General features: G+C 49.4%; 1 protein-coding gene across 2 annotated transcripts in view; it reads right to left on the bottom strand.

The window, feature by feature from the left end:
* Window positions 1-19,736, bottom strand: part of GSG1L (GSG1 like) — a 223,435-nt gene that overhangs the window by 23,833 nt on the left and 179,866 nt on the right. The window contains exons 4-5 of one of the 2 annotated variants that reach the window (XM_067706305.1): window positions 18,110-18,221; window positions 3,050-3,217 (exon numbers count right to left, since the gene is read on the bottom strand). In XM_067706305.1, the coding sequence (XP_067562406.1) occupies window positions 3,050-3,217; window positions 18,110-18,221 (280 nt within the window). The remainder of the gene's footprint in view (window positions 1-3,049; window positions 3,218-18,109; window positions 18,222-19,736) is intronic. The other variant, XM_067706306.1, reaches the window with a different exon arrangement.

Genomic DNA, 19,736 nt, shown 5'->3' with positions numbered 1-19,736 from the left:
TCACTGTTGCGGCCTCTCCCGTTGCGGAGCACAGGCTCCGGACGCGCAGGCTCAGCGGCCATGGCTCACGGGCCCAGCCGCTCTGTGGCATGTGGGATCTTCCCGGACCGGGGCGCGAACCCGTGTCCCCTGCATCGGCAGGCGGACTCTCAACAACTGCGCCACCAGGGAAGCCCCTGCTGTGGTTATTAACGTGCTTCTTAGATGCCCAATATCCACAACACTGTCTTCACCTCCATCCTAAACTAGTCATTCCCAAGCTTTGTACTTTGTATCAGTCGCAGAAGGGACCCATGAAATGCCCTCCATGTGCCACGCACTGTGCTTACCACGTGACCTGGGTCCAATTTGAGCCTTCCCGAGATGACGAGAGCTCTGGGTTCTCCTACTGTAGGTCAGCGGAAATCGACCCAGAGGGGCTCAGTGACTTGCCCCAAGTCACATAGCAGTGAGAAGACAGAACTGGAAAATTCAGGTCAGGGGGGCCCTCACACCCCTATTCTCTCCACAACACGCCCTGTTCCCCAAGGAGTAAGAAACGTGGGCAGGGGGGCTCAAGGATCTCTTCCCTCACGTCCCTGGCTATGGTTTCAGGAACTCTGGCCACTGCAGGAGTTCAGCCCTGCTGCTGGGTCCCCACAGACCTGTGTAGACATCTGTCTGTGTGCTCTGAGCTCTTTGCAGAGAAGGCACCAAAAAAAAGAAAGAAAGAAAAAAAAATGAACAGCCCAGCTAAGCTGAAATGTTCTCCTTGGAGAGGAAGGGAAATAAAATTTGATGAACCTCTGCAAAATGTTCAAGTTATGAACGTGTAAAGTGATATTCTGCACATATGCTGGGAAGCATTTATCTTCTCCCACATCGTTGGGGCCTGAGCTGTTCAGGACCAGCGAACAGCAGCTTCTTGCTGATGAGGTACGAAGAGGTCCTGTCTTCTGCCCCAGGAGAACGAGGGAGCCCATGATGCTCCGGGCTCTCCCACAGCCCAGGTGACAGAAGATGCGGTGTTCATGGGGCAGCTTTAGACACCAGGCTGCTCACGCAGCTGCTGTAAACATTTCCTGAGCACCTACTACGGGTCCCGTGCTCTGCCAGTCATCACCACCTTCCTAGTGGATGGGCTCTTTCCACAGCCGTGAGCAAGGCGGGCCTGTGTGCCAGGCTGGCCTGACCTCCCTGACCACACCTGACAGGCCCAGGACTGGACAACTGACCTGGGACTTTGATGAAGGGGCACTGGGATGCTGAACCTGCCCAGTGATGGTGGGGCTTGAGCTGAAAGTGGACGAGGCAGTCAGGGCTGAGGTCACCAAAGAGAAGTATTAAGCCAATCACACACACACACACACACACACACACACACACACACACACCAAACTAACCCCCAAAATGTTAAATTAGCACCTATTAGGTGCCTGGCCCAGTCCTCGGTGCTCAAAATACAGTGGGGAAGAAGTCAGCAGAGCCCTTCCATCATGGAGCTCCCGGTCTACAAACTACCAAACAGATAAACAAATAAAATAATGTCAGGGGCTTCCCTGGTGGCGCAGTGGTTGAGAGTCCTCCTGCTGATGCAGGGGACACGGGTTCGTGCCCCGGTCTGGGAAGATCCCACATGCCGCGGAGCGGCTGGGCCCGTGAGCCATGGCCGCTGAGCCTGCGCGTCTGGAGCCTGTGCTCCGCAACGGGAGAGGCTACAACAGTGAGAGGCCCGCATACGGCAAATAATAATAATAATAATAATAATAATAATAATAATAATAATAATAATAATGTCAGGTTGTGTAGGTGCTATGAAAAAATAGCAGTGATAAAGAGTGACTAGGACAGCGTGTATGGGGGTGTACAAATTTAGATGAAGTGATTAAGGAAGCCTTCACTGAATACGTGACATCTGAGCCATGACCTGAGTGAGCCAGCCAGGTGAGGATTCCAGGCAGAGGCACAGCAAGTACAAAGGCCCTGAGGTGGGGATGAGCTTGTAGTGTTCAAGAGACAGAAAGGAGGCTCATGGGGCAAGGGAGAGATGATGGGGTCTGCAGCAGTCAGAGGGAGGTTCTGGTGTGGCCCCCACCACCCTCCACCACGATACTTCTTGGCTTAAACCCTTCCATGTGCCCCATGGAGAGTCCAACTCCTCAATGCTGCCCAGCTCCAAGTCTCCTTCCCCCTTTTCCTCCTCAGACTCTGTCATCAGTCCTGAGAACCTTTCAGTTCCCTGCCACCAAAAGGCATTATGGCATGTCCAATCAGCTCCCCAAAAGCAGGCTGTGATAAAGATTTGGGTACAGGTAGTTTATTTAGGAGATGGTCCCAGGAAATATGATAACCATTTGCTTGTCCTTCCATCCATCCATCCATCCATCCATCCACCCATCCATCCATCCATCCATCCATCCACCCATCCATCCACCCATCCATCCATCCATCCATCCATCCATCCATCCATCCATCCATCCATCCATCCACCCATCAATTCATCCACATAACCACCCACCCAACCATACATACATCTGTCCATCCACTCAACCGTCCATCCATACATCCACCTACTATTTATTGTCATCTTCTCTATTCCCAGCAGGACTCTAAGGACTCAGGTGATCAGATGTGGTCCCTGACCTTGAGGAGCCCTCCTCCTCTAGCAACCGTCACTGATCCCACTGCTGAGTCTTTTTTTTCACTCAGTGCTGTGACACAGCCCAAGAAGGAAACCTTGGTTCTGCCTCCCTGTGACCCTATCTTGGTTCTAAGAAGCATGGGGCCCAAGGGCAAACACTCAAACTTGATTCCCTTCTTGGTTTCTCGGGCTCTGTTCACATAAGCCCAAGGCAACCTCATGCCCCATAAAACATTAAAATGTCCCAGAAATTCCAGCATAGTGGGGTCCAAACGCTGCCTCACCCAGCCTGCCCCTTCCAACCCGCAACCCCCCAGAACACTTCCGTCAGATCACTCTAGTTTTCGACTGGCGCCCTGTGGCCACTGAGGCCGGGCCTCGGGCTTCTGATTCCCAGTGGTGGCCAGAGGTGACCCCGTGTGCACTGACCTCTCCCGGAAGTACTTGATGGCCTCAGGGTCTATGAAGGTCGGCTCCTCCCGGTAGCCCTGCTCAAAGACCTTGCGCTTGTGCCGGAACTCAATGACCGTCTTGGTGTAGGAGTTGAGCGTGGTGACAGAGGCTGCCATGCAGCAGGTAAAGGAGCCCCACGCCAGGCTGCCAAGAGACGAGGAGAGAGGTGCCACGGTGAGGGTGGGCAGGGGACAGAAAACCACACCCACCAGACATCCGGACCTGAGCATGTGCTGCTGCAGAGAAGAGTAAGACTTGATCCCTGCCCCACCCGTGGTCTGGCCTGGGAGACAGCATTATCTGTACACTGTGATGCAGACACCACAGAGGTCATCACTGGGAGGCAAGAAGAGAGCGAGTCATTCCATCCACAGGTTGGCATCAGGGAAAGTGACCAAAATACAACAACGCCTGCAGTCGGTCTTGGAGGATGAGTGAGAGTTTACTAGGGGGAACAGCATTCCAGGAGGAGGGAAGAGCATGTGTAAAGGCGTGGAGACAGGAGGCAGTAGGAAGCACGCCACAAACCGTAGGAGGTTTGAGGTGCCGAGTGAGGGAGTGTGAGGAGGTTAGTTGGAGTTGATGATGGAAAAGCAGAGGGGGGTCAGATGCCCTAGTAGCTGATTTTCCATGAGAGTTAATTCACCCTTGTTCCCGAGTGACCTTGGCAAAGGTGTTTCGCCTGTCTGCCTCATAGAGTAAGTACCATGTCACAGGCCTGTTGCAAAGATTAAAGGAAACGACCCATTAAAAATATCTTAGAACAGCGCCTGGAAATAGGAGGCACTCAAGAAAGGTTTGCCCTCGTTACTGCCATCACTATTATCAACAACCTCACTACCCACTTTTTTTTTTTTTTTAAATTGGGATAGAGTTGCTTTACCGTGTTGTGTTAGTTTCTGCTGCACAGCGAAGTGAAATCAGCCATATGTATACATAGATCCCCTCTTTTCTGGATTTCCTTCCCATTTAGGTCCCCACAGAGCACTGAGTAGAGTTCCCTGGGCTACACAGCATGTTCTCATTAGTTATCTATTTTATACATATTAGTGTATATATGTCAGTCCCAATCTCCCCATTTAGCTGACTTGGTTTCCAAGCTCTTTCTCTGTTAGATTAAGGCTCTCTGCTCACACCTCCTCCGGGCACAGCTGGGGACTCCTGGCTGCGCTCACCTGATGTGGATGTCAACCAGAGCTGGAGAATCTGTCCCGTCCACATCTGGAGAGAAGGGAAGGGGGGTGTGGAGCTAGGAGAGTCAGCTGGCCAGGCTGCTGGTCTTCTGTGCTCCAGCGCCCACTCTAGAAATGGCCTCCTGCCTGCTTCCTCTGATCAAGACCGTGCAGTAACATGTAGAACCAGAAGTGGGGTACCCGCCTTGCTCCAGTTGCACCCGGTCTGGTTCCCAGGTACCTGTTGCCCAGTCTCTGTCTTGATAACTGGTTTCCTACACATCAAGGGCTCAGTTTTGTTGCTGCCAACGCTGCGCTGTCTCAGGGCCTCCAGCCTCCCCTTCCACCAGCCACCCATTGGGTCTCTCAACATCACCGCCCCTGCATTCCTCAAGGTCAGTGCAGCCCACCTCCCATACCCACTGCTCTTCTCTGTGTCAGTCTCAGGAGGAAAGCAAGGGGAAATCTGAGGATTCCGCCTTTCTCCCAGGGATCCCCATTCATCATCTCTCCCTTATCGCAAAACCCTTTAGGAGGGGGCTTCCCTGGTGGCGCAGTGGTTGAGAGTCCGCCTGCCGATGCAGGGGACACGGGTTCGTGCCCTGGTCCGGGAGGATCCCACATGCCGTGGAGCGGCTGGGCCCGTGGGCCATGGCTGCTGAGCCTGCGCGTCCGGAGCCTGTACTCCGCAACGGGAGAGGCCACAACAGTGACAGGCCCACGTACCGAAAAAAAAAAAAAAAAAAACCTTTAGGAGATTCCCCTGTTTTTTCATAAGAAACTAATTTAGGTCCTCTAGAAACTCTGAGTATCTATAATAGACAGCTGCAGGGTGTCAGTCTGGCCCCTCTAAGAACTGCCCTGTCCATCAAAGGGCGTAGTAGGTGACCCCACCCTACTGTTCACAGATGATTGGAGGAGGGCCGAACATCTGTCCCAAGCTGGTCCAGTCAGATACATTGTTCTCTCTTCTGAACAATGAAACTGAAGAGTCTAGCTCAATCTGGGATGTCTGTTTGAACTAGAGTGATGGAAATTCAGAACATGAGGACAGAGAATGAAGAAGCAGGCTTTTTCTGGGATTCCATGAGTACACGTCTGTTGGTTTGGCCTGACCAGCACCCATTCTGTAAAGGGACCACTACTCCCCTCCTCTTGGGCCGTGTGGTTCCTGTGGGGTTGGCCTCACCCTCAAACTTTAGGGGTGTGCACATGACCTAGGCCTGGCCAAGGAGAGTGTCACTTCCATCTGGCCACAGTAATTGGTTCAGGGATGGACATGTGACACCCTGATTAGGCTATTGAGACTCATTCCCAGGACTTTTGCTGAAGCTATTGGGAAACAGGGCTCATCTTTTTTCTGGGGTGCCAAGCTGGTGGGATTTGAGCCAGGAGCTGCTGGAGCCCATTTGGTCACCCCCCGCCCCCCCCCCCCCGAGAACGAAGCTGACTCAAAAGGAAGCAGAGACGCAAAAAGGAGCTAGATCCCTGAGTTGAAGCCATTACTCCTGGACTTTCAATTATAGGAGCCCAAATGCCTTTTTTGGATTTTTTTCCCCCCTCAAGCCAGTTTGAATTGGGTTTCTTTCATTGGCAACAAAAGTTCTTATACAATTACTTTCTATAAATTCCCTTCTTTTGCATAAGTTCCCTTTGAAGTAATTTTCTAGTCTTTACAACCAGGGATCTTTACTCTGAACAGGTCTAACTCTCAACTCTGATGACTCAAGCAAGATGGCGCATCACATTCTATCACATACCCCTGTTTAATTTCACCACAGTCCTCATAACACCCTGCACTTCTCTTGTGTCTTTTTTTTTCTTCTTTTTTCTTCTTGTGCCTTTTTATCTATTATTTTTTTATTCTTTGTTTTTATTTTTATTATTATTTTTTTTTTTTTTTGCGGTACGCAGGCCTCTCACTGTTGTGGCCTCTCCCGCTGCGGAGCACAGGCTCCAGACGCGCAGGCTCTGGACGCGCAGGCCCAGCGGCCATGGCTCACGGGCCCAGCCGCTCCGCGGCACGTGGGATCTTCCCGGACCGGGGCACGAACCCGTGTCCCCTGCATCGGCAGGCAGACTCTCAACCACTGCGCCACCAGGGAAGCCCCTATTCTTTGTTTTTAAATTAAACATTTTATTTTGATATCATTACAGATTCACATGCAGTTGTAGGAGGTGATTCAGAGAGATCCCTGTGTACTCTTTACCCAGTTTCCCCCAATGGTAACATCTTGCAAATATAGTAACAACCGGGATAGTGACACTGATACAGTCAGGATACAAAACATTTCCATCCATCACCACAGTGATCCCTCCTGTTGCCATTTTATAGGCATACCCACATGGCTCCCAACCTCTGGCAACCACTCATCAGTTCTTCGTTCCTATAATCTCGTCATGTCAAGAATGCTGCAGTAACGGGGTCACCCAGTATGTATGTTTGGGGTTGCCTTTTTTGCTCAGTATAGTTCTCTGGAGATTCATCCAAGTTGTGTGTATCAAGCATTTGTTCCTTTATATCGCTGAATCGGATTCCTAGAGCAACGTATGAGCTGCTCCACACTCTCACCAGCTTTTGGCACTGTCACTATTTATTAATTTTAGCTATTCTGAGAGACATGTAGAAATATCTCATTGTGGCTTTCATTTGCATTTCCCTAATGGCTAATGGTGTTGAACACCTTTTCATTTGCTTATTTGCCATCTGTGTATCCTCTTTGGTAAAATGGCTGTTCACGTTTTTTGCCCACTTGCTTTCCTTTTATAAATTTATTTATTTATTTTTGGTTGCGTTGGGTCTTAGGTGCTGTGCACAGGCTTTCTCCAGTTGCAGCAAGCGGAGGCTACTCTTCCTTGCAGTGCGCGGGCTTCTTATTGTGGTGGATTCTCTTGTTGCGGAGCATGGGCTCTAGGTGCGTGGGCTTTTAGTAGTTGTGGCTTGCGGGCTCTAGAGCGCAGGCTCAGTTGTGGCGCGCGGGCCTAGCCGCTCTGCGGCATGTGGGATCCTCCCGGACCAGGACTCAAACCCACGTCCTCTGCATTGGTAGGCGGACTCCCAACCACCGCGCCACCAGGGGGGAAGTCCTGCCCACTTTCTAATTGGATTGTTTTGCTATTGTTGTTATTTACTGTTGAGTTTTGAGAGTTTTTATATATCCTAGATATTAGTTCTTTGTCAAATATATGGTTTCCAATAGTTTCTATCAGTCTGTAGCTTATCTTTTCAACCTCTTAACAAGGTTTTTCGCACAGCAGAAGTGTTTAATTTTTTTTTAATTAATTAATTAATTTAATTTTTGGCTGCGTTGGGTCTTCGTTGCTGCGTGCGGGCTTTCTCTAGTTGCGGCGAGCGGGGGCTACTCTTCATTGCAATGCGTGGACTTCTCATCGCGGTGGCTTCTCTTGTTGTGGAGCACGGGCTCCACAGCGTGCCGGCTTCTGCAGTTGCAGCACACGGGCTCAGCAGTTGTGGCTCACGGTCTCTAGAGCGCAGGCTCAGTCGTTGTGGCGCACGGGCTTAGTTACTCCATAGCATGTGGGATCTTCCCGGACCAGGGCTCGAACCCATGTCCCTGCATTGGCAGGAGGATTCTTAACCACTGCGCCACCAGGGAAGTCCCAAAAGTGTTTAATTTTGATGAAATCCATTTTATCAATTTTTCCTTTGACGCTTTTGATGTCAAGTCTAAGAACTCTTTGCCAGGTCTAAATCCCAAAGATTTACTCCTAATTTTTTTCTAAAACTTTTATAGTTTTACATTTTATATCGAGGACAATGATCCATTCAGAGTTACTTTTTATATGAAGTAAGGAGTTTAGATCAAGATTGGGTTTTGTTTGTTCGTCTGTTTGTCACCATTTGTTGAAAAAGTCATTCCCTGTTCCACTGAATGGATTTACACCTTTGTCAAAAATCAGTTGGGCATATTTGTGTGGGTCTATTTCTGGGTTCTTTGTTCTGTTCCATTGATCTGTAGGCCTATCCTTCCACCAACACTACACAGTCTGGATTACTGTAGCTATATAGTAAGTCTTGAAACTGGGTAGCCTGATCCGTCCTGCTTTATTCTTCTTTCTCAAAATTGTTTTAGCTATTCTCGTTCCTTTACCTTTCCTAATAAGTTTTAGAATAATCTGGTCTAAACCTACAAGAAATGTTGCTGAGATTTTAATGGGAATTGCATTAAACCTCTTTCCCAACTTGAGGAGAATCAACATCTTTACCGTGAACATGGTGTATCTCTCCATTTATTGAGATCTTCTTCTATTTCTTTCATTAGCATTTTGTGGTTTTCAACAAGCAAGTCAAGTAGCTGTTTTGTTAGATTTATGACTATTTCACTTTTTGAAGTGTACATGGTATTGTATTATTTAGTTTTGTTGCCCAACTGTTTTTTCTAGCTTGTAGAAATATAATTGATTTTTTTGTATTTTTACCTTGTATCCTGACGCCATACTGAACTCATTTATTAGGTCTAGGCATTTTGGAGGGGGTAGATTTCTTAGATTTTTCTACAGAGACAATCATGTCATCTGCAAATAGGTGTAGCTTATTTCTTCCTTTCCAATCTCTATGCCTTTTATTTACTTTTCATGCCTTACTGCACTAGCAAGAACTTCCAGCACTATGTTGAGTAAGAGTGGTGTTCCCAGTCTTAGGGAGAAAGCATTCAATCTTTCACCACTAAGTATAATGTTAGCTGTAGGTGTTTGTAGATGCTCTTTGCCAAGTTGAGGAAGTTTCTCTCTATTCCTAGCTTTCTGCAAGTTTTTTAAAAAAATCACAAATGGATGTTGAATTTTATCAAACTTTTTTCTGCGTTGATTGATATGATTATGTGGTTTTCACTTTACGTCCCTTAATCTTCTGCCATCAATAATACAATTGCCTTAAATATTTCCTGAGTAATTTAGAACCACATCAGACCACATTATAATTTTTGCTTCAATCATCATGCATGAGTCAGAAAATTCAAGAGAAAAAGTAAAAATGTTCTTTCTTCATTCCTAACATTCCAAGATGCTTTCTTTAATTTTTTTTTTTTTTTTCCTGTTTAGAGAACTCCTTTGGCCATTCTTTTAGGATAGGTCTGCTGACAACAAATTTTCTTAGTTTTCCGTCATCTGAGAATGTCTTGATCCCCCCTTTCCTTTCCTAAAGGATATTTTTGCTAGCAATGGAATTCTGAATTCTTTTCTTTCAGGAGTTGAAATGTCATGTCACTTCCTTCTAGCCCCATGGTTTCTGATGCAAAATCCCCTGTTTAAATTGGTTTTCCCTACAGTTAAGGTATTGTTTCTCTCTTGCTGCTTTCAATTCTTTTTTCTTTCTTTTTTTTTTTTTTTTGCGGTACATGGACCTCTCACTGTTGTGGCCTCTCCCGTTGCGGAGTACAGGCTCCAGATGCGCAGGATCAGTGGCCATGGCTCACGGGCCCAGCCGATCCGTGGCATGTGGGATCTTCCCAGACCGGGGCATGAACCCATGTCCCCTGCATCGGCAGGCGGACTCTCAACCACTGCGCCACCAGGGAAGCCCAATTTTTTTTTTTCTTTGACTTCAGGTTTTTTAAAAACACAGCTGTATCATAGTGTGGATTTCTTTGGGTTTATCCTGTTTGGGTATCCACTCAGCTTGACTCTGTAGGTTTATGTCTTTTACAAAATTGGGGAGTTTTTCAGCCATTATTTCTCTGAGTATTTTTTCAGCACCCTCTTTCCTCTCCCCTTCTGGCACTCCAACGTTAGATCTTTTGTTATAGTCCCAGAGGTCCTTGAAGCTCTGTTCATTTTTTTAAAGTCTATTTTCTCTCTATTGTTCAGATCAGGTAACTTCTATCTTCAAGTTCACTGATTCTTTCCTCTGTCCTCTCCATTCTGCTGTTGATCCCACTCACTGAAGTTTTTATTTCAGTTATTGTATTTTTCAGTTCTAAAATTTCCGCTTGTTTCTTTTTCATATTTTCTACTTCTTTCCCGAGACTTATTTCTTTCCTGAGACTTGCTATTTTTTCATTTGTTTCAAAGGTGTTTGTAATTGCTTGTTGAAGCATCTTCATGATTGCTTTAGAATCTTTCTCAGATGATTCTAACATCTCTGTTATCTCAGTATTGGGATTTTGTCTTTTTACTTTCAAGTTGAGATCTTCCCAGGTCTCGATATGGTGAATGATTTTTAGTTGCAAACTTGACATTTGGGGTATTTTTTTAATGAGACTCTGGATCTTGTTTAAACCTTCTGCTTTAGCTGACCTCCTCTGACACTGTTCTGACACAGGAAGGGGGAACACTGCCTTGTTAATGCCAGGTAGGAGTAGAAGTCCAGGTTTCCCACTGGGCCACCACTGACATTCAAGATGGAAAGGTTCCTGGTTACTGCTGGGCAGGGGTGGGAGTTCTGACCCCCTTAGGCCTTTGCAGATACCACTCTGGTTGGGAGGGGCAGAAGTGCCTCATTACTCCTCCCCAATTTGCCTCCACTGACACCACAGGGAGGGGGATGTCTTCATCACCACTGGGCAGTGGCGAAAATCCTGACTCTCCACTACGTCTCCTCTGACACCACTCCAGCAGGGACAGGGAGGGTTCTTACTTGTTACTGCCTACTGGGGATGGGAGTCCAGGCTCTCCAGGTGACCTCCACTGACACTCAGGGGTGGGTAGGGCATATTACCGTCAAGCAGGGCAAAAGTCACAGCTCCCTACTCTGGTACCAGCTCGGCAGGACGTGGGCGTGCAGCTGAGTGCCTCATTATAGCCTGATGCCATGAGATCTAAACTTGGCACGAGTGGGGTAGAGCCACAGGGTGGTTCTGCTGTTGTTGTTTGGGGTTTTTTTGTTTGTTTGTTTTTGTTTTTTTCCTGTGATGGGTGACTGGGTAGAGCAGTTATTGCTAAAAGTTTTCTGTCTTGGTAGGCTGGCCCTTTTCTGGTTCTTTGACAAGAAAGCAGACTTTTAGAGGCATTTTTATGGGGTGGGGCACAGGGGGGAGTCAGTGCCTTTTGGCATTTCTGAGTTGTTGATTTCTTCAGCTCCACATCTGGGATGTAGGAGACAAAAAGTACTCACCAGTGTGTTATCCCTTGGGTCCTTAGCCAGGCTACTGTCTTCCCTCCACCTGTCAGAGGCTTATTATGTTTGTTTTATATATAATGTCCGGGATTTCAGTTGTACTTAGCAGGAAGGTAGGGAGAAGTGTGTCTGCTCCATCTTCCCAGAAGTGCAAGTCCTTATTATTTGTTTTCGGATTGTCTTCCCCCACACTCCAGAATGTCAGCTTTATGAAAACAGGAGCTTTATTTCATTCACTGCTATTTCCTTAGCACCTGAAACAGTGCCTGGCACATAGCAGGTGCTCAATAAATATTTGTAGAATGAATAAATACAGATAAAATAAAAGCAGATAGAAAAAAACCCGTTCTGGTTTTGATGTGGGTGAGGGGTTCAGGGGTGCATCTGTGAGTCTTCAACCTCCCTGCTCCCCAAAACCCCCGGCCCTCAGGCCCCCATGCAGAGCACAGATTGAAAACTTCACGTCTGGGACGCCTGCTGGTGTTTGCAGCTTACATGGCTGGACTGGTACAGTGAGGCACGTGGGTGGTTGGCCTGGTTTTTGGAGGCAAGGACAGAGTGGACACTGTGACACGGATGGGGGAGGGGAAGGGGAGTGGCTGTCAACTAACTCTCTGTCTTCTGGGAGTTATAGCGGTGGGTCGGGGGATGCTAGGGGACCAGATTCAGAGATGCATGGATGCCACCTTGAAATCCACCCCAGGCCCTGCTCGGTGGAAAGATTGTACGTGGTCACTGAGGGAGGCAGCCCCCGTCCACCTGCAGGCCAGATGGGCATAGGGTCACTGTGTGGGGCAGGACATGGTGCAGATGCTCCTAAGGTAGGCCATCCTCAGTGCCTGTGAACTGAAGGAGCCAGGAGATGATGATGGCAGGTTCTGGGGGCCCAGCTGGTCCATCCATGGCAGCAGGGCACCCTTGGGCACCACAGTGCTCTCTCCCTGCCCTGGTCTTAGAGAAAAGGAGGCCAGTGCCACCTGCCTAGGAAGGGGAATGAGTAAGAGCAAGAGATTCCTGCGGACCACACAGCCTCTCGGTAACACCAGCAAACACCCTGTCCAGTGGTTCTTTGCAGCCAAGGCTCTTCCAGAACCCCCCTCCTCCTGCTGCAAGAGATCAACTTGCTGAAATGCCAGCTCAGCCCTGCAGAGAGGGCAGGGCAGCCTGGGATCCCCAGAGAGGGAAAGGGCTAACCTGCTGTTTCCATAGGGTCATGTAGACTGAAAAGGAGGGGAGGGGAAGAAAGGAGGACAGTGGTGAGGCCACCACATGACACACAGATGGGCCCCAGAAGCAAACAGAGAGGGACCACCCTCCTGGGACCTGGCCTAACTTGCTACTCTCACTGCGTGACCTGGGACAAACTACTTAACCTCTCTGGGCATCCAGCTTTTATAAGCTACAACTCCATGATGTTCTACTACCCTCATTCTGTCATGTGAATGCTCAGGATTGGGGTTTCACCGTGTGTGCTAGGGTAGGAGGGCCCCTTTATCCACCTCTCTCCATTTTGATCAAATGCAAAGCGGAAGTAGAAAGTGACTAGCTTTCCATTCTCCCACCATCACCAGGAAAACTGACAGGTTGACATTCCAACCGGGATCACAAACTCCAATTCCTGCAAGGTCAGACAAATGACTAAGTGAGGAAATTGTAAGGCAAGGGGAGGCAACAGGGAGCAGTGGGGACTTGGGTAAAGTAGAGAGCAGGTGCCTCATCTAAAGGGGGCAGCCTCTACTCAGCTGAAGCTGACTGCTGCCATGTGGCAATGCAGGCTAGACACAGACATATCTTCCAATAGTCAAGAGAAGCCAGAAACCTGGATTTTTACGTAAAGTTTTTACAAATTTGAATGACAGAAATAAATGCAAATTAAAAAAAAATAAACCACTGTGGCAGGTCAAACAAAACATCTACAGGCTGGGTTCAGCCCTGGGCTTCACGCAGTTTGGAGCCTCTGAAGCTGATTGTGTGACTCGGGCCTTTGCCCTTTCTGAGCCTGTATCCTCATCCCTCAAGTAGACATGGCAACCCCTCCAAGTGGGAGTCAATGGCAGGACCGGACAGCTCAGGGCTTGTATAGTGCCTCCTGCTGTGCCTGGTACAAAGTTAGGTGCTGACCAACCTTGCTCTCATCCACCCCTTCCCCACACCAAGCATCTGCTGTGTCCCCGTGCCCCCCATCTGCCAGGGTCTTGCCTTGGCACTGTCATAGGTGGACCTGGAGAGAGTTAAGACAAAGAGCTGAAATAAAGGAGCAGGCAGGAGAGCTGGAGGGACCGGGGTGCAGGGCAGGGATGGGGTTCCGCAGCTTAGTGGGGGCCCACGGAGGGGAGTCTGGGCGTGAGGGGAGGGTGTGGCCAGGGCTGGATCTCAAGGAAACACTGAAGTCCTGAAAACAAGCGTGAGTAGCAAGTCGGGGCAGACTGGGAAGAACGGAGCGCAAGGGGCTGCCTGCAAGCTCACCGATGTCATCCTCTTGGACATTTGGGTCACATGTCTCTCAAAAAGTGACAATGGCATTACCAAAGGCCCAATGTCATTATCACCATTTATAATCGCTGCCACTTACACTTACTGTGTATACACACTTTAAGAGCTGGGTGTCACATGGCCCTCACAATAATAACCCCATTAGACCTGCATTACCGTGATCCCTACTCTAGAGATGAAGAAGCTGAGACTCGGAGAGGATGGGTCGCTTGCGTTTAATAGCAAAACGCATCGAGCACATTCTCTGTGCTAAGTGCCTCATGTGCGTTATTTCACACAGTCTCCAAAGATGCCCCCCACCCCTGAGACACACCTCCTGGGTTTCACGCTTTGTGCAGCACGTTCTCCTCGACCCTGGCCCCGTTACTTGCTCTTGACCATCAGAACGCAGCAGACGTGACACTGCGTGTCTTCTGAGGCAGGGTCCTAAAATAAACTTGCAGCTTCCACTTGGATCTCTTGGGACACTCTCCAGGGACCCAACCACCGTGCCTGAGAAGCCAGTCTCGCTGACAGCCGAGCTCCCAGTGCCAGCCAGCACCGACTGCCAGCATTGCGAGGGGCCACCCTGGATGCCTAGCCCGGCGGGGCCCCAGAGGACTGGCCCCAGACAGCATCTGACTGAAACATCGTGGAACAGCCCGGAGCAGGACACCCAGCTGAGTTGGGTCGACCCACTGAACCATAAGAGATAATCACACATTTTTTATTTTAAGCCACTAAGTTTTCTGAGGACGTTTGATAAATCAACAGAGAACTAGAGCACCACTCACAAGAGCCCCGTGACGTGGAAACTCAGGCTGTCCCCATTTTACAGCTGAGGATACTGAGGCGCAGGGAGGGTGAGTGACTTGGCCAGGCCCACCGCTGGTGAAGGTCAGGGTCAGGATCTGTTCCCAAGCTGCCTGATTCCCGAGGCCGCCCCTCAACCATGCCCTTATGCTGCTCACGGTGGCCGGCAGTGCCCGTCAGGGCGAGGTTTGAACCCAGGCTGGTGGACCCCTAACCGTGGAACCTTCACCTTCCCGTGCACGTGTGGCTCTTGAAAGCTGGTCCCCAACCTCCGTTGAGCTCCTCAGAAGCCCCAACCGACAAGCTCCTGCAGCCCGTTCTTCCTCTCCTCCTGGGCCAGGAGACAGAGGCCGGTGCTGTCTTGCCGTGGAGCTGGCCTCCTCCCTGGTGGGGGGCTGAGGGCAGAATTTTGACAAATGGCCGCACACATATTAAACAAGAGAGATGACACTGCACAGCCCTGGCAAGGCCCCCAGATGCGAGGGATGAAAAATGGGGCTGATCTATCTTGCGGGCCTCAGTGACAAGGAGAAATGGATCAGACCTAACAGGGGCTCCACACTGGGCACCGGCCTTAAATAAGTCAAATGGGAATTGGGTGCCCCTTGAGAGGCTGGCCTGGGGGGAGCTGAGGAGCAGGGCAGGAGGCCTGGCTTTCAGGGGAAGAAAGGTTCCCGTGGGAGACCAGCAGCCTGGGCTCCAGGCCAGGCGGAGAGCCAGGGGCTGCTGGAAAGAGAGGCACGTCGGGGGAGGGGGTCCGGAATCCTGAGCAAGTGACCCAACCTTTCTGAGCCTCAGTGTCTACATATGCAACAGGGGGTTATCGTGCGTGTTAAATTTCATGTCAATAACGATAATATTAGAAGAACTAGTGTTCCCTGAGCATTTACATGTGCCATGTGCTATTAGCCCATCCCCTCTGAGAGGCAGAATACAGAGGTTGAGAGCGTGGGCTCCAGAGCCAGACTGCCTGGGTTCAAATCCCAGCTCCACTGCTCACAAGCTGGATGACGCTGGACAGGTTACTTAAGTTCTCTGTGCCTCAGTTTCCCCTCCATGAACCACCTACCTCATAGCGCTGTGGTGAGGTTTCCCCACGACTGTTCTACTTAAAGGGATCAGGGTCTGTGTTGATGGGTCAAGGTCCCTTTAGGGCACATGCCTTTAGCTTTAAGGGGGCGGAGCCAAGCAGAGAGTGGGAAGGGGCAGAAAAACAGCAGGAGTGCCCACCGGTCACAATCAAAGCCTTTCTTGCTTCATTCTGACCACCTTCCCCCCAAGACGCCCTCTCACTGGCAAGTCTTTGCACCTGCCATTCCCCTGTCCAACACGCTATCTTATTCCCTCCTCCACCAGCTTGCCTGACCAAATTCTCCCCCGAGGACCCTCCCCAGGCGAAGCTGGGTCAGTGACCCTTTCTCTGTGCTTCCATGGCTGTCTGTGACTCCCCCCACCCCGAGCCAACCACCCACATCATAGCATGGGTTCAGAGTACTGCTTGTCCATTGTCTTGATCCCCTGTTACCACACTGTCTCAGCCACTGCTGTACCCCCAGCACCAGCTGCCCCCAAATAAGTGCTCACTCGGTTAATACGTGTTAAATGACTGAGTGGATAAATGCCCCTAGGCACCAGAACCGGACCTGGATGCCCTGCGTAACAGACAGCTGTGGTCACTGTCTTTGCCAGTGCACATTCCTCCTTTTGCGAACACCTCGCTCTGCCCTTGCCCCACCCCCAGTTATCCATTAGAGGACCTCTCCTCCATCTTCCTGTCCAAGAGTTTGGATGGGGCAACCCCACCCTCTGCACCACATGACTTAGGCCAGACAGTTAGAGCAGCTGAGTCTCCTCGGGGTCTAAATCATTGGTTGCAGTATGGTCACATGACTTAAGCTAACTCAGTGAAAGTCATAAACAAGATTTTGTCTGGCGATATTGGAAAGAGGCCCCAACTCTCTGCTGGTATTTCTACATTTGTAACATGTAAGCCTAGAACTGGGCTTGGTGACCACATTTGCTACCACCTGGGGAAAAGCTGCTTATGAATAGAGCCGCCACAAAGAGAATGGAGTCAGAAGTGGGGAGAGAATGACTGAGTTCCTGATCCATCACCTGACCACCTGGATCCAGCTGTGCCTGAAGCAGACATTGCGGTAGCTCACCCAGCATCCATTCCACCCACTCACCATGTGAGAGTTTTGGACTCATTCCTCGTTCCAGAGGAATGGTCCAGCTGAGCCAATGTGCTCATGACACTCCCCCAGCCATGGTGACAATTCAGAAGAGAGAAAATGACTTAAGTTGGGCTTCTCAGAGGGAGGTTTGCAACTTTAGTGAATGTTAGAGAAAGAGCTCTTTCCCCCCCTGTATGTGAAGGAAGAAGCACCAGCTTCAAAGAAGCTTTCTCACCACTAGGAGGGAAGCCCACCCAGGGACAGAGGTAACATGGGGAGTGGGCAACGCTCAGGTGACCACAGAGGAAGAAAACTCAGCCCTGATGACAGCAGAAACTCTGGATCAAACGTTCCCTGAAGTCCATGCCAAGCTGCACTTTCCATTTACAGGAACCAAGGTATTTCCTCATTGATTGGACTGAGGTGGGTGGGTTTTTCTGTTACAATCCATGCCCCCACCCCCAGCTGAGCCAACTGGGTTTTTCAGTTCCATGAACTAATACACACCTCCTGTTTACTTAAGCTTGGGACTCTATCACTCACAAGCCAAAGAATCTTGACGGATGCTGCCTTTCTCTTGCACACCGTGCTCTGAGGTGCTGGCCCCTACAGTCAGAACCCTTCACCAGGCTCTCAACAGCTTCCATCCCACCTTGCAGAGCAGCCTCTAAGGCAGAGGCTGGCCAACTTTATCTGTAAAGGGCCAGATGGTAAATATTTTAGGCTTAGTGGGCCATTCAGTCTCTGTCACAACCGCTCAGCTCTGCCATTGTAGCATGAAAGCAGCTGTAGACAATATGTAAACAATAAGCTTGGCTATATCCCGAGAAAACTTTATGGACACTGAAATCTGAATTTCCCGAGAAAACTTTATGGACACTGAAATCTGAATTTCCCGAGAAAACTTTATGGACACTGAAATCTGAATTTCCCGAGGAAACTTTATGGACGCTGAAATCTGAATTTCCCGAGGAAACTTTATGGACGCTGAAATCTGAATTTCCCGAGAAAACTTTATGGACACTGAAATCTGAATTTCCCATCATTTTCGCATGTCCCCAAATATTTTTCTTCTTTCGATTCATCTGTTCAAGCCTTTAAAAATGTAAAAACCATCCTTAGGTTGAGGGCTACATAAAAACAGGTGATGGGCTGGATTTGGCCCAGAGGCCATAGTTTGTCAACCTTAGCTCTAGGATCTCAAAGCATCTTTGGACTCCGGGCTTCCCCCCGATGCCCCACCTTCCTCTGTTTCCCAATTAGGTTGAGCTACTGAAGTTCCAGCATGCCTCGGGGCTCTGGTGTCTGAAAGTCAAAAGCCACTTACCAGAAGGACCACCCGTAGTCCCAGGAATGGGGCCTCCAGTCTTCAGGGCCGAGGCTCACGGTGACCTGGAACACCTGTGTGTACATCATGTGGGCTACCATTCCCAGGAGGCCTGTGAGGGGGGAGCAGGACAAGGTGTCAGGAAGCAAGGTGGGGCTTTGTCTGCCCACCAGGGGCCTGTTAGTGCTGGGGAGAGCATGGACCCCCAGGGAAGGACAGGCAGCAGGACTGGAACACGGAAGACCAGCGGGCGGTGGTTTTCTAAGCCTGCCAAGGAGTTTGAGTTGAGCCCGAGGGCAAAGGGAGACCCTGGAGAAATGTAAACAAGGGAGACACAGAGTCAGATCTGCTTCTGGATGGGCAGTTTTTCTGTTAGGGGCCAGATAAGTAAACATTTTAGGCTTTCTGGGTTTCAACTCTACTGTGGCAGCACAAAGGAGCCACAGACAGTACATGAAGGGATGAGCATGGCCGTGGACCAATCAAACTTTATTTACAAAAGCAGGCCTTGGGCTAGATTTAGCCTGTGGGCCAGAGTTTGCTGATACCTGTGTTAGAAGGTCATTTGGGAGAAGCTGCTTAGAGAATGTTGATCGAACCGCAGGTCTTGACTCACTAGACTAGTGGATTGTGAAGTCAACTTCATGGATTGCAACCAGCATTTAAAACAAACAAATATGGACTTCCCTGGTGGCGCAGTGGTTAAGAATCTGCCTGCCAATGCAGGGGACACCGGTTTGAGCCCTGGTCCGGGAAGATCCCATATGCTGTGCTCCACGTGCCTAGAGCCTGTGCTCTGCAACAAGAGAAGCCACCGCAATGAGAAGCCCGCAACTAGAGAAACCTGCGCGCAGCAGCGAAGACCCAACACAGCCAAAAATAAATTAATTAATTTTAAAAAATTTTAAAAAATAAACAAGAGTGGAATGGAACAGATATCTGATACCATCAAATGTAGCAGAAGTAAATACTGTTTTGTGAAACTTTTCTATACATGTTCTATACATGTGTGTGTCCACGCGCGCACGCACGTGCGTGTGTATAGTGATTGTAATATGAAATGTTTTTCCATGCTCATGTCAAAAATCTTGAAACCCACTGGCTGGGAGAACTCTGATTCCAAGGGATCTGAGTGGGAATCCTTTTCCACCACCTTTCCGCTGTGTGGCCCTGGGCGAGGCACCTCACTCTTCTGAGCTTCAGGTCTTTCAACCCTAAGATGAGGATTATGACAAGTAAGGTGAAAAGTGGCTGAAATGAAGCAAGGCGGCCTCCATGTCTGCTGCCCAGCGGGCATGCAATTGTTACAGTTACCAGGATTATTATGAACCTGGGGACATTGCTCGTGTGGACTATGGCATCTGGAGCCTTTGTGGGCTAACTGGCGTGGACCTAATTTTCAGATGGAGTGATATGGTATTGATGAGGAGGGAAGAGATAGACGACAAGAGGAAGGAAGGAAACCAACAATGCATGTGCACCTACTGTGTGCCAGGCACTCTGTCAGACTCGTTCACCTCCATTACAGTATTATCTTTTAATCTTCATGACAACTCTCTGAAGTAAGTATGATGATGTGGGCCATGTACCGCTGTTCAGGCTGCCCACTGCACATCTCCATACGGCT

The sequence above is a fragment of the Pseudorca crassidens genome, chromosome 15 (genome assembly GCF_039906515.1).
Source record: "Pseudorca crassidens isolate mPseCra1 chromosome 15, mPseCra1.hap1, whole genome shotgun sequence".
Lineage (NCBI taxonomy): Eukaryota > Metazoa > Chordata > Mammalia > Artiodactyla > Delphinidae > Pseudorca > Pseudorca crassidens.
This window is presented reverse-complemented; position numbering and strand designations above follow the sequence as displayed.